The 15,601-nt window shown below is 36.8% G+C and overlaps 1 protein-coding gene across 1 annotated transcript in view; it reads right to left on the bottom strand.

Moving 5' to 3' along the window:
* Positions 1–15,601, bottom strand: part of LOC131430499 (nephrin) — a 422,669-nt gene that overhangs the window by 107,400 nt on the left and 299,668 nt on the right. Inside the window, exon 6 of the mRNA XM_058595533.1 lies at positions 11,127–11,371. Coding sequence (XP_058451516.1) covers positions 11,127–11,371 — 245 coding nt within the window. The remainder of the gene's footprint in view (positions 1–11,126; positions 11,372–15,601) is intronic.

Genomic DNA, 15,601 nt, shown 5'->3' with positions numbered 1-15,601 from the left:
GGCTGAAAAGTCACCACTTGTGGCTGAACACCCAATTTAAATCTTAATAATTTAATTTTAACTCATATTCCAATAAATAGTTATTTAAAAAAAAAAAAAAAAAAAAAAAAACTGCCGCGGTACGGTTTGATAAAAGGGTTGTAATTAACGGAAAAATCAATGAAAGGAGGAAAACCGTAGTTAAAAGATCTGGGTTCTCTCGCAGTAGGAGTCGGCTCCAAGTGCCACGCTATGTGCGGGACCGTGTTTGTGAAAGTATGCGGAAAAAATCACTGATTTATGAGCTTTTTTCTTCCTCCTTGCAACCAACGGTGGGGTTCCGTCTTACACTCTTAGTTGAGTGGGTTGATGGGAAAACTAGTGGAAAATACCTGCCTGTAGGGTACGACGACTTGCCGCTATAATTTATGGTTTCCGTGAACTTGTTTGAAGCTCTATACCGTAGGTTATTGTGATTACGCGGTAAATGGGACTCGGTTATCAGATAGCTGGAATGGATAGCTAAGAGTAACCTAAACTGAAGAAAAAAGCAAAAGTTCCGGGTTGTTTCTACACTCAACTGAAACAAACTACTCCATTATTTACTTATGGAGAGATCCATCTGACTTTTTCATTGAAATTTTATGTTGGTATGATTTGGGTTTCTTTTATTACTTCCATGATATCGGGTTCATAAAAAAAGGCAGCGAAAGAAAACGGAAAACACAAATTGCCACGAGCCTGCATAAGGCTTGTTTCTGTTCGGCACAGTTTCTGTATAGAAGCCAAGCAGACTCTTTTCCTTCATTTTAGAAGTCGTGAATACCGTCGTCATCAAGATGGTGCGTAAAATAAATCCCTAACAAAATTTTCCTGAGCAGTTTGCTTCCGCCGTTTCAGTTTTTTTTGTTCGGTCCTCTTGGGAATTCCGGACCAGAGTTGTTTCAATTTTTCCCACAATCTGGAAAACCCGCTGAGACCAGAACAAAGTGAGATTAATTTCGAACATAAAGCTTTGGCTATTAGTCCCTCATGATTTTTGATGCGCGACGAACGAGCGAATTCCGCTCCGGCCGCGGTGCTCCACGGATCCGTCGGTGTTCGGAGGCTTGTTTGGGAAAGGGATTAATCTTTAACATGTTTCTGACTTCGTTTATCAATGAAATCAAATCTGGTGATATTCGTACGACTCACTGTTTGTTGGACTTAAATGGGAGTCTCGTTTCCGAGAAGTGAAAATAAAGCTTATTCCAGACCCTTGTAATTTTTCAACGCATTACAAAATTAAGTTAGAGCAATAAATTGTGAAAGCCTGTCTAGTCGCTAGTACTTGGATGTGTCACCTGAAATAGTGAATCGTTTATTGAAAGAAAATCGATCACCTAGAACTACAATCAAGAAACTTTTCGATGATTTGATAACACTTTTGCTACATATATATCAACATAAAAGTAAACGTAAAAGAGCATATGAAACTGACAATCAGAAGTCAGAAGCTGGAAGCCAGAAGCCAAAAGCTAAAAACCAGAGCCAGACGCCAGAAACTGGATATTATAAGCCAGAAATTAGGAGCCAATAGCCAGCAGACTGAAGACAGATGACTGAAGACAGGCGTCAGAAGCTAGAAACCAGAGTCCAGAAGACGGATGACAGAAGTCATAAGACAGAAGTCAGACATCAGAAACGGAAAATCAGAAGCCAGAAATCGAAATCCAGAAACCGGAAAACCAAAATATAGAAGACAGAGGCCTGAAGCCAGAAACCAGACGCCAGAAACTGAAAATCAGAAACCAGAAGCCGGAAGTAAGAAGCCAGACGTTACAAATAGAGGAAACCAGAAATCAAAAGCCAGAAACCAGAAATCAGAAGACGGAATTCAGAATCTGAAAATCAGAAGCCAGAAACCGAAAGCTAGAAGCCAAAAATCAGAAGACAGAAGCGAGAAATCGGAAGCCAAAGACTGAAGACAGAAACTGAAAATCAGAAGACCGTATGCCACAACCAGGAAATCAAAAAGCAAAAACCGGAAGTCAGAAACAAGAGACCTGAAGCCTGAAGCCTGAAGCATGAAACCATAAATCAGAAGAGCTAAAACCCGGAGGTCAGAGGCCAAAATTAAGAAGTCAGTAGCCAAAAACTAGAGACCAGAAGTCAGAAGACTGAAGACTGACCACATACGACAGAAACTAGAAACCAGAAATTAGAAGACAGAAGCTAGAAGCCAGAAATCGGACACTAACAGATAGACGACTGAAGACAGAAGACAGAAGAAAGATGACAGAAGACAGAAGACAGAAGACAGAAGACAGAAGACAGAAGACAGAAGACAGAAGACAGAAGACAGAAGACAGAAGACAGAAGACAGAAGACAGAAGACAGAAGACAGAAGACAGAAGACAGAAGACAGAAGACAGAAGACAGAAGACAGAAGACAGAAGACAGAAGACAGAAGACAGAAGACAGAAGACAGAAGACAGAAGACAGAAGACAGAAGACAGAAGACAGAAGACAGAAGACAGAAGACAGAAGACAGAAGACAGAAGACAGAAGACAGAAGACAGAAGACAGAAGACAGAAGACAGAAGACAGAAGACAGAAGACAGAAGACAGAAGACAGAAGACAGAAGACAGAAGACAGAAGACAGAAGACAGAAGACAGAAGACAGAAGACAGAAGACAGAAGACAGAAGACAGAAGACAGAAGACAGAAGACAGAAGACAGAAGACAGAAGACAGAAGACAGAAGACAGAAGACAGAAGACAGAAGACAGAAGACAGAAGACAGAAGACAGAAGACAGAAGACAGAAGACAGAAGACAGAAGACAGAAGACAGAAGACAGAAGACAGAAGACAGAAGACAGAAGACAGAAGACAGAAGACAGAAGACAGAAGACAGAAGACAGAAGACAGAAGACAGAAGACAGAAGACAGAAGACAGAAGACAGAAGACAGAAGACAGAAGACAGAAGACAGAAGACAGAAGACAGAAGACAGAAGACAGAAGACAGAAGACAGAAGACAGAAGACAGAAGACAGAAGACAGAAGACAGAAAACAGAAGACAGAAGACAGAAGACAGAAGACAGAAGACAGAAGACAGAAGAGAATTACGAGAATTACGAGAATTATGAGAATTATGAGAATTACGAGAATTACTATAATTCAGAAAATTTAGAGAATTTAGAGAATTTAGAGAATTTAGAGAATTTAGAGAATTTAGAGAATTTAGAGAATTTAGAGAATTTAGAGGATTTGGAGAATTTAGAGAATTTAGAGAATTTAGAGAATTTAGAGAATTTAGAGAATTTAGAGAATTTAGAGAATTTAGAGAATGTAGAGAATTTAGAGGATTTAGAGAATTTAGAGAATTTAGAGAATTTAGAGAATTTAGAGAATTACGAGTATTACGAGAATTACGAGAATTACGAGAATTACGAGAATTACGAGAACTACGAGAAAATACGAAAATTACGAAAATTACGAGAATTACGAGAATTACGAGAATTACGAGAATTACGAGAATTACGAGAATTACGAGAATTACGAGAATTACGAGAATTACGAGAATTACGAGAATTACGAGAATTACGAGAATTACGAGAATTACGAGAATTACGAGAATTACGAGAATTACGAGAATTACGAGAATTACGAGAATTACGAGAATTACGAGAATTACGAGAGTTACGAGAATTACGAGAATTACGAGAATTACGAGAATTACGAGAATTACGAGAATTACGAAAATTACGAGAATTACGAGAATTACGAGAATTACGAGAATTACGAGAATTACGAGAATTACGAGAATTACGAGAATTACGAGAATTACGAGAATTACGAGAATTACGAGAATTACGAGAATTACGAGAATTACGAGAGTTACGAGAATTACGAGAATTACGAGAAATACGAAAATTGCGAACAATTAATAGAATTACGAGAATTAGATTTTAGAGATTTTAGAAAATTTGGAGAATTTAGAGAATTTAGAGAATTTAGAGAATATTGAGAATTTAGAGAATTTAGAGAATTTAGAGAATTTAGAAAATTTAGAGAATTTAGAGAATTTAGAGAATTTAGAGAATTTAGAGAATTTAGAGAATTTAGAGAATTTAGAGAATTTAGAGAATTTAGAGAATTTAGAGAATTTAGAGAATTTAGAGAATTTAGAGAATTTAGAGAATTTAGAGAATTTAGAGAATTTAGAGAATTTAGAGAATTTAGAGAATTTAGAGAATTTAGAGAATTTAGAGAATTTAGAGAATTTAGAGAATTTAGAGAATTTAGAGAATTTAGAGAATTTAGAGAATTTAGAGAATTTAGAGAATTTAGAGAATTTAGAGAATTTAGAGAATTTAGAGAATTTAGAGAATTTAGAGAATTTAGAGAATTTAGAGAATTTAGAGAATTTAGAGAATTTAGAGAATTTAGAGAATTTAGAGAATTTAGAGAATTTAGAGAATTTAGAGAATTTAGAGAATTTAGAGAATTTAGAGAATTTAGAGAATTTAGAGAATTTAGAGAATTTAGAGAATTTAGAGAATTTAGAGAATTTAGAGAATTAATAGAATTTAGAGAATTTAGAGAATTTAGAGAATTTAGAGAATTTAGAAAATTTAGAGAATTTAGAGAATTTAGAGAATTTAGAGAATTTAGAGAATTTAGAGAATTTAGAGAATTTAGAGAATTTAGAGAATTTAGAGAATTTAGAGAATTTAGAGAATTTAGAGAATTTAGAGAATTTAGAGAATTTAGAGAATTTAGAGAATTTAGAGAATTTAGAGAATTTAGAGAATTTAGAGAATTTAGAGAATTTAAAGAATTTAGAGACTTTAGAGAATTTAGAGAATTTAGAGAATTTAGAGAATTTAGAGAATTCAGAGAATTTAGGGAATTTAGAGAATTTAGAGAATTTAGAGAATTTAGAGAATTTAGAGAATTTAGAGAATTTAGAGAATTTAGAGAATTTAGAGAATTTAGAGAATTTAGAGAATTTAGAGAATTTAGAGAATTTAGAGAATTTAGAGAATTTAGAGAATTTAGAGAATTTAGAGAATTCAGAGAATTTAGAGAATTTAGAGAATTTAGAGAATTTAGAGAATTTAGAGAATTTAGAGAATTTAGAGAATTTAGAGAATTTAGAGAATTTAGAGAATTTAGAGAATTTAGAGAATTTAGAGAATTTAGAGAATTTAGAGAATTTAGAGAATTTAGAGAATTTAGAGAATTTAGAGAATTTAGAGAATTTAGAGAATTTAGAGAATTTAGAGAATTTAGAGAATTTAGAGAATTTAGAGAATTTAGAGAATTTAGAGAATTTAGAGAATTTAGAGAATTTAGAGAATTTAGAGAATTTAGAGAATTTAGAGAATTTAGAGAATTTAGAGAATTTAGAGAATTTAGAGAATTTAGAGAATTTAGAGAATTTAGAGAATTTAGAGAATTTAGAGAATTTAGAGAATTTAGAGAATTTAGAGAATTTAGAGAATTTAGAGAATTTAGAGAATTTAGAGAATTTAGAGAATTTAGAGAATTTAGAGAATTTAGAGAATTTAGAGAATTTAGAGAATTTAGAGAATTTAGAGAATTTAGAGAATTTAGAGAATTTAGAGAATTTAGAGAATTTAGAGAATTTAGAGAATTTAGAGAATTTAGAGAATTTAGAGAATTTAGAGAATTTAGAGAATTTAGAGAATTTAGAGAATTTAAAGAATTTAGAGACTTTAGAGAATTTAGAGAATTTAGAGAATTTAGAGAATTTAGAGAATTCAGAGAATTTAGGGAATTTAGAGAATTTAGAGAATTTAGAGAATTTAGAGAATTTAGAGAATTTAGAGAATTTAGAGAATTTAGAGAATTTAGAGAATTTAGAGAATTTAGAGAATTTAGAGAATTTAGAGAATTTAGAGAATTTAGAGAATTTAGAGAATTTAGAGAATTTAGAGAATTTAGAGAATTCAGAGAATTTAGAGAATTTAGAGAATTTAGAGAATTTAGAGAATTTAGAGAATTTAGAGAATTTAGAGAATTTAGAGAATTTAGAGAATTTAGAGAATTTAGAGAATTTAGAGAATTTAGAGAATTTAGAGAATTTAGAGAATTTTGGCTGTGAACCATTTCGCGGTTAATTTTAACTTTTGGCTAAAATCTGGCACTTGAGTTATTATTTTGTGTCGAGTTGTTAAATTTAACTAAAACTGCGGCCCATTTCAAAGTTTGACGGACGGAAAGTTATTTGGGCTTATTTTCCACTGGAAATAATTTCAACTAAAGAACTAATATTAGAATTTTCATTGCAAGATTTTTTTCAGTGTCGGAAAATAACCACCGATCTGTCAAAAATTACCATGCTCTCGAGCAGGCGCGTATACAGGGGGTGTTTTAGGGGTTCAAACCCCCTCCGAAACTCAAAAAAGTATGATATTATGTAAACTCTTTTTTTCAAATAAGTAAAAAATAAAATGAATAATTTTCAACAAACGACTCCACCATAAAAAAATTTCAAATAATTATATAAAAAGTTCCATTTGTATGGAAATTGATCAACATGTTCTGAAACACCCCCCGAAATTTTTTTCTGGGTACGCGCCTGCTCTCGAGTATGGTTTTTTTAAAATAACTATTTATTGGAATATGAGTTAAAATTAAATTATTAAGATTTAAATTGGGTGTTCAGCCACAAGTGGTGACTTTTCAGCCCTATTATATATATATATATATATATATATATATATATATATATATATATATATATATATATATATATATATATATATATATATATATATATATATATATATATATATATATATATATATATATATATATATATATATATATATATATATATATATATATATATATATATATATATATATATATATATATATATATATGATTTGGTTATTACCATGAGGACATCATTTGCTTCCGCAATTCTGAGAATTTTGTGTAGGGAATATTCTAAACCTACTTGTATTGTGTAAAGGGGAAAAGGAACTTATATACTAACTTACTAACTAATACAGATAGCGAATCGATTCAATTGAAGATTGCATCGATTTTTGTCGGAATTTGCTTTCTCGAGTAGGGTTATTTTCGACAACATCAAATCAACCGCTCGAGTGTCAGATTTTAACCAAAAGTTAAAATTAACCGCGAAATGGTTCACAGCCTTAGAGAATTTAAAAAATCTAGGGAATTCTGAGAATTTGGAGAGTTCATAGACTTTTTTATACAATCACCCAAAATAAGAATATTGTAGACATGGGTTTAATATCTGTTGATTTTCAAAGAGTGGGGAGAGTTCGAAAAAATTCACTGATTTTTATTTCCTTGAAAAAAATTTCTTACAGCTTTTTGTGTGTCAAAACATTCGGTTTATAAGTCTGACAACGTGACGTCGAAACCCGAAGATACAAGTGCCAAGGTGATTTGAACGGATGATCGTGTTTTTCATATGAGAAGATTTACAACAAATTTAATGGTACACTGAAAATCGAGTTTATTTATTTTTTTGAGCAGAAATCACTCATGGTTGAGACCTAAAATTAGGTCATTATCTACTCAAACTTTGACTTGATCGTAATAAATGGGTAGCGAACTTTGCCAAAGTTGCCATGACAACAATTATATTTACCTAAAATTTGAGATTATCTCTCGTTACCTAAAAATTGGGTAGATGCACTTAAGTTGATTTTTGGTAGGTTTTGACCCAAAATTGGGTAGCGGCTGGTAAGTGTGTAGTACCTGAATCAGGGTAACAAAAATCCAATTGAGAGCTGCTTTTTCGACGCCCATTGATTTTCAACTAGGCATTGGGTTTGAACATTCCACTTTGAAAAACAAAGAGATTAAGTTTTTGTGTGAATTTTTTTCCTCGAAATAACTCGTAGCACGTCAAACGATTGCATCTATGATCTAGTTTTCATATGCAATTTAGTTCAACGGAAATCTATCGAACGAGCCGACGCGTCAAACAGTCTACGATCTAGTATGCATGTGCCAGTTTCTTCAGCGATTAATTCCAATTCTTTTCCTTTACAACTTTTTATGTGAATAAACTCGATTAATTTTGGAACTATGTACGTGGAAAACAAAAAAAAAACGCTTACAGCACAGATTGCAAATTCATTAATTATACAGTAGACGATTGAGTCTAGGTAAAACAGGGAGCTACCCTCAGTTTACACCCAGACCAGACGAATAGCTCATCCTAGCTAGCAAAGTTTTATGACTCGAAAAAGGTTTAAAGAGATTTAACAACTTTACCGCATATCCATATTCAAACAGTCGGATTAGGCAAATTCTTTCCAGGAAATAAAATTAGTTCTCCCCTGCCCTAGGTCCGACCGACCACCCATCGAAAAAGTGTGTATTCCGTTGTTGGGTGGGACGGGGATTTTAAAATCACTTCTTCCCCTCAGCCGATAAATTTTAAATTAGCTGTTACAGCTCGTTTCGTCTAATCAAACACTTACTAAGTAGCATATCATCAGCGAACAGCAGCAAGTAGCAGAGTATCCACGCCCCATGGTTGGCAATCGATACGTTCCTGAATTCCTGGACTCCAGGGGGGGGAGTGACTGGGTTGAGGTGGGACACCAGGAGAAGCGAAAAATTAACATAAAATTTAATTTCCACCGTTAACCACCACAATTTCACGTTTTTATTGCTTTTACTTGCAATGTTCGCTCTAGTTCCTGGCCACCCTTTCCACCACCATTCGATCCGACGACGGCGGTCACCTGGCCTGAATTCCTGCCAGCACGTTTCGTCGTAACAGGGCTGCCAGTTGATCGATGACCATTAGCGTGCAATGAAGCGTAGTTCTTTTCTCGCACCACCCTGCCGCGGTGGCGAGAAGCTCTTGGAGCGCTCTTTTCACGAGGTGGTGGAATGAGATTTGCCACTTGAACGGATGAATGAATTGAATTGCCTCGCGGAAGGTGCCACCATACTAGGCAGGGAGCAGGGAGGAACCTGGGCATAAAATCAATAAACCAGCCCCTTCCTTTCCCCCCTCCTAAAATCTCAGCACGACGAGGTTTTGTGTTTCAATTTCAGTTTCTGGCCGTCGGAGATGTTTGTCGAAGATTTATAATTCAGTTGTTTTGATTTCGTGTTTTGAACAATTGTTTACAATTGAAGCCAGGAAAGTATCCCCCATATTTCCTGGGGAAAATACGGGAACATTTGAGAACTTTATCTGAACGGTCTTATTTAATATCGTTAGTCTGGGTCCCCTCGCATTGTTCCATTCCGGGCAATGAAAAGGCAGACTCATTGGCTAAAGTGGGCGCATTGGAAGGTGATATTTATGAAAGACCAATCTGCTTCAATGAATTTTTCAGTATCTCTCGTCAGAAAACTCTCGAAAGTTGGCAAACTTCATGGAGCAATGGCGAACTGGGACGATGGCTGCATTCCATTATCCCTAGGGTATCGACGAAACCTTGGTTCAGGGGGATGAACGTGAGTCGTGACTTCATTCGTGTGATGTCTCGGCTCATGTCAAACCATTACACCTTCAACGCGCATCTCCGGCGTATTGGAATCGTGGAGAGCGGTCTCTGCGCTTGTGGTGACGGTTATCAGGACATCGAGCATGTCGTATGGACGTGTATGGAGTATCGTGACGCCAGGTCTTTATTAAAGGACTCCCTAAGGGCCCGAGGTAGACCACCTGAAGTTCCGGTCCGAGATGTGTTGGCTAGTCGGGATATCTCTTATATGCTTCTTATATACCAGTACCTCAAACACATTAATATCCAAGTGTAATCTGTTATACCTCGCTCAGAAAGTATAATCTCCACCTACAGGTTCGACACTAACATCCGCTCGATTCTCTAGATCACCGTCCCTGTCCACCATCTTCATTGGAACTAACAAGATCTTTTTTTGTCACTAACTTTTCGTTCCCCCCTTCCATGTCTCTTCACCATCTCGATGGCAACTAATTAGATCTCTGTAGTTTTCAGACATTTTGTTTCCATACCCCCTATTTACCTCGATTTTCACAATATTTACTTTTTTTATTTTCTCATCTCTTCGTAACATCACCATCACCGCCTACGGTCCTACGCTCCAGACGATGACCAGCATGCGGGCCACCCGCCGGGCCTTCGTAGCCTGGGGGTGTTTCCCGCGGACCCACACGAACCGAAAGGAAGCGGCCATATATAGCACCATTTGGAATTCATGCAATATTCAATTCACCGACACCTGCCGAATACCAGCTAAAAGCTTTTTTCAAAAATTCTAGACGACATAATCTAATGATACTATTCTAGTTTTAAGTTAGTCGTTAATTAAGATTAGGAAATACCCTTGGCATCTTAGAGCTTAAGCAGTGTGCCTGAAAATATATATTATACTATTGAAAAAAAAAAATTGTTTACAATAAAGATCTAGATTTGAAATTGATATTCCAACCATCGAATGGTTCCGCTAATTACTGTCCTCACATTAACGGATCGTTAAATTTTATAATTAAGCTTTTTTTTATTGGAAGTCTGAACAAGAAAAAATCGGAATTCAATTCACCGTGGAAATCATTTTCCCGTCCAAAATCGAGTACCCGGTAGGAAGTTTTTCCGCATCGGCTAGTTTTACGATCAGCGGAGGGATTGAAAAAATAAATAGCAAATATATTTTTACTCGCTGGAAAGCATTGGCGGTCCTAGCACCGGGTGTAATAATTCCGGATTCCAAACCACAGAACGGGACAAGCCGGTCAGCGGAGGTTAATTGGAGGTGTTTGTTATTACAACTTTGTGGTTTGGATGTTTTTTTTTTTATTGACCGTTCTTTATCGTCCATTTCCACGAAGTTGTAATCCGTTTATGGGGCCCACCTCATCAACTGGCTTAGCTACTGCAAGCCACTGCGGGACTGCGATTCGATTGATCAGTTCTGCTCGGTTTGCTCCAATCGTTATTAGTTTTTTTTACGACTTCTTTTGATCGATAAGTGGTACGAGCGCGGCATTTTATCGCTTTAATGTTGTCTAAGTCGATTTTAATCTGCTTTGATTACGAAACCGTACCCAACCAGTCTCGGTTGTTTGCCCCTTCTTCTGCCTTCTTAAACACTTAAGGGGCACTGATTGCGGTTCAAACGCAGTTACAGGTTAGGATACTCACCGAATGCAAATCGCCGCGAGACAGCTTCTCCAGGTAGAGAACATTTTTAACCGTCCCATCCGGTAGCACCACAAAGGAATCATCCAGCAGGGCATGTTCCTTCCACCAGGTCACCTTCGGCGTCGGGATGCCCCCGCTGGACACACAGGTGAGGTTGATGTCGGCATTTTCCCGGTACGGTCCGACCAGATTGTTTTGGACGGCCGCCCCCAGCTCATCCAGGATGGTTACCTTCGACGGCGGAACTGTGGGTTGAAAAGATGATTGATGATTAGTTGCGGGTTGGGTGGTTTTTACCGATTTTTTTGTCGTGCGGTTGGCCTTCCGAGAAGTACGTGTAGGGGCTAGTGTCCTAAGGATGTAAATTAAATCATTAAAATTGTACTTTGCAACTTTAATGCAGTACACCTATGGAAAACTGCACCTAATTTATGAAAAATGTGAATTTTTGTAAACCAGTGATATTTTGGATGCAGAACACATTTTTGTTTTCTATACAGGGGTGCAAATTAGAAATTCAATGGTAAATACAAGTAGAAATGTGGTCAGCTTTTGAACACTTACAGCTTAGTCGGTTTAGCTTTAAACAGTAATATTATTTCACCAATTGATTGGAAATATTTCTACGTATTGTATTTTCAATTATATATTATTGAAATGTTGATTAATAGCTATCAGTGTCCTATTTTGTCTGCTAAAACTCTCCGGCATACCGGATTTCCCTAACGTAGACGACGGTTTTTGAAGGAGTCAGCGATATTTCAATGGGAACGCATCGCTCTGATTGGTCCATCGATGCAAAAGCAAAGCTGTTGGAAGCACACGAATCTGTAAATATAAGCCAAAGTATAGCTAACGTTTCAGTCCTACGCGTAGCATGCTGGAGGTAGGTTGTTGCTAGACATCAAGACAAAAATTGCCATAAAACGATTTGAAGCTTTAATCGGTATGCTCTGATCTTGTGTCATGCAAGCTCGGATGAAATTCCATGAAATCTCGTTTTGCCTGAGAAATTGACAACTACCCCAGGGTAAATGTTGAGTGCGTAAGATTAATTTCTAATTTATATAAGATGAACTGATGATTGATACCCTTACAAAGGAACCCTTACAAAGGAACAAGAAGTATTCGAAACAACACTACTCCGGTCTTAGGAAGTAATGACATCAAAGCTGCACCATCCACTAACTATGTGAGCACATCTTCAATATCACAGAACATAAATACATCTGCAGTATCACAGGACATGAATACAGACAGCCAATTCGAAATTGATCCAATGCGTCCTCCAATTGTACGTCTTACTTCACAATCAGCAAATGGCGACGAACGCTTCTTGAAAGCAAGACTACGTGACCCGAAAATAATGCACGTCGTCCGTCTGTATTTGCCATACATGAAAAATCAACAACCTACAGTATGCATCGAGGGTATGACGCCAACTAGTATAAAAATGCTATTAGCATCAGAAGGTCTTCCATCAACACCTGACCACCACCTACGAATCTTCATCGAAGTGCATCAGGAATATGGAATGAAACCTAAGGAAGCGCTGGCCGACCTGGACTCTTATGGGAAATTTTTGACAAGTGAACACATCCGCCGACTCCAACTAATCCGGGAAGCCGAACATAATTTTACAAGGCCGAATTTTCGGAAATAACGACGCCCTTTGACGAAGGAATAGACACAGAAATTAGTAATGTAAGTATTCCAGAATTCTCAAAAACTTCTTCGCTTCATAGACAAAATGTGACTGAAATTTTGGTCTATTGCCAAAATTTCAACCGCATGAAAAGCCCGGCCAAAATGAAAGAAATTCATCAAAATTTAATAACCTCCTCTTTCGACGTAATCCTTGGTACTGAAAGTAGCTGGGATGAAAGTGTTAGAAGCGAAGAAGTTTTTGGAAATAATTTTAACGTATTCCGGCACGACCGAAATTTATCTCTCTGTCAGAGAAAATCTGGAGGTGGAGTCCTCATAGCCATAAACTCTTGCTTTACTTCTGAAGAAATTATTACTCCTAAATATAAATAATTTGAGCATGTATGGGTCAAAGTCTCAATAATGGGAGAAGAACATATTTACTGCTCTGTCTACTTCCCACCCGAAAATGCAAACAAATTCTCTTTTGAATTATTCTTTCAATCTTTAGACACAATTATTTCGAATATGGAACCTGAAGTAGAGCTTCATATTTTTGGCGACTTCAATCAACGTAATGCGGACTTTATTTCTGACATTGAAAATGAATCAATCTTACTTCCAGTCGTAGGAGAAAACGAAACATTGCACTACTTTTTCGACAAAATTTGTAATTTTGGCCTACATCAAGTAAACTCCGTAAAAAATCAACAAAACGCATATTTAGACCTTCTTTTCACAAATTGCACAGAAGACTTTTGTGTGAATGCATCAAACCTGCCATTATGGTAAAATGAAGCATTTAACACCGCAATTGAATATTCACGCATCCCTTCCCTACGACTTGGAATATGAAGAAGTGCCGGAATACAATAAAATTGACTTTGAAGAAGTCAAGTGTAGACTAAATATAATAAATTGGCGGAACATACTGAGTACAGAAGGAAATGTCGATGTCGAAGTAAACAAATTCTATCACATTATAAACAAAATATTAGAAGAAGAAAAAATCATAACAGCAAATTGACAACATGGCTTTTTTAAAGGCCGCTCAACTACTACAAATCTCTTAGAATTTATGACATTCACTCTGAATGCAATGGACGCAGGAAATTACGTAGAAACTCTTTACAATGACTTTAGCAAAGCCTTCGACCGTATTGACATACCATTACTTCTACACAAACTACAAAAATATGGCATAAAACATACTCTTCTGGAATGGCTCAAATCATACTTAACGAATCGTGTACAGGTAGTCCTCTTCCAAAATATTCTGTCTGAACCAATTAATGTAACTTCTGGCGTACCTCAGGGTTCTCACTGAGGGCCTCTCCTTTTCATTTTACATATAAACGACATTTCCTTCATACTACAAAATACATAAATAAAAAAATATATAAATACAGAATGGCCGGGTACCCATAAGAAGTAAACAGCATTTGAAATGCTGAGGTCTTCAATTTGAGTTCGACATGCGATCACTAGATTCGACCGTGAGTCATTCGAACTGAGTGCTTTTAAGGCTGCCTGACTGTCGGAACAAAAATAAATTCGCTTACCACAGATCCTCTGCTGAAGTGCCGATTGTACTCCACACAGAATTGCGTAAATTTCTGCTTGGAACACAGTACAGTATCTACCAAGTGAAAGAGACTACTCCAGCCTTATTTCACGACAGTAGACACCAGCACCAGCACGACCATTCAACAGAGAACCGTCCGTATAACAAACTATGTGTTCATCAAGTTGTAGTTCCAGACAACCAGACAACCATTCCTCACGAAGAGGATAGCTCACATTGAATGTTTTGAAAGGAAAACTGCATGTGAGAGTTAGGTCACTAGGAGCGAGTAAATACTCATCCCACGTAACCATTTGAGACCACAAGCGAGTGTGGCTGGTAGCATAATCTAATGGGTTACTGTTCCAAAGCCCTGTAACCTTAAGACGGTATGCACAAGATAATGCTTCTTGTTTTAGGAACACATGTAGTGGTTTAATACACAGTAGCGCCTCTAGAGCAGCATTAGGAGTTGTCGTGAATGCTCCTGTCATCGCCATTAGGACCATCCTTTGGAGATGATTTAGCTTTGACTGAACTGTCGCGACTTCTCCTTTCTGCCACCATACAAGACATCCATATGCTAAAATTGGTCTAACAATAGTTGTGTAGATCCAATGAATATATCTGGGTTTGAGTCCCCATGATTTTCCAAAAGCTCGTCTGCATTGGCCGAAAGCCATGCAAGCTCTTTTAATCCTGAAGGCAATGTGAGCAGACCAATTCAGTTTTGAGTCAAGAATAACCCCGACGTATTTAACTTGATCGACCACAGTGACCTCTGAGCCAAAGACGACGAGACGAGCTCTTGTGAGCATCCTACGATGAGTGAAAAGCACCATTGATGTTTTGCCCGGATTTACAGACAATCCAACCTGACAACACCATTGTTCAACAAATCGTAGGGCTTGTTGCATTAAATCAAAGAGAGTGTTAATGCTTATACCGGTAATCAATATATGATAATCGTCGGCAAAACCGTAAGTCGGAAATCCAAGGTTATTAAGTTTCCTTAACAAACCATCAGCGACTAGGTTCCATAAAAGTGGGGATAGTACACCACCTTGAGGACACCCACAGACACTCAGCTTTTCAATCTCTGCTTGTCGAAGCGATGAACAAAGAAGTCGATTGCTAAGCATTGCGTGTATCCAATTTGTGACACTTGAAGGTATGCCATGACCACGGGCTGCTTCCAGAATTGAATTGAAAGGCACGTTATCAAAGGCACCTTCAACATCTAGGAAAACTCCCAAGCAAGATT

Source organism: Malaya genurostris, chromosome 2 (genome assembly GCF_030247185.1).
Source record: "Malaya genurostris strain Urasoe2022 chromosome 2, Malgen_1.1, whole genome shotgun sequence".
Lineage (NCBI taxonomy): Eukaryota > Metazoa > Arthropoda > Insecta > Diptera > Culicidae > Malaya > Malaya genurostris.
The sequence above is the reverse complement of the archived record's forward strand: the minus strand, read 5'-3'. Positions and strand labels throughout refer to the sequence as shown.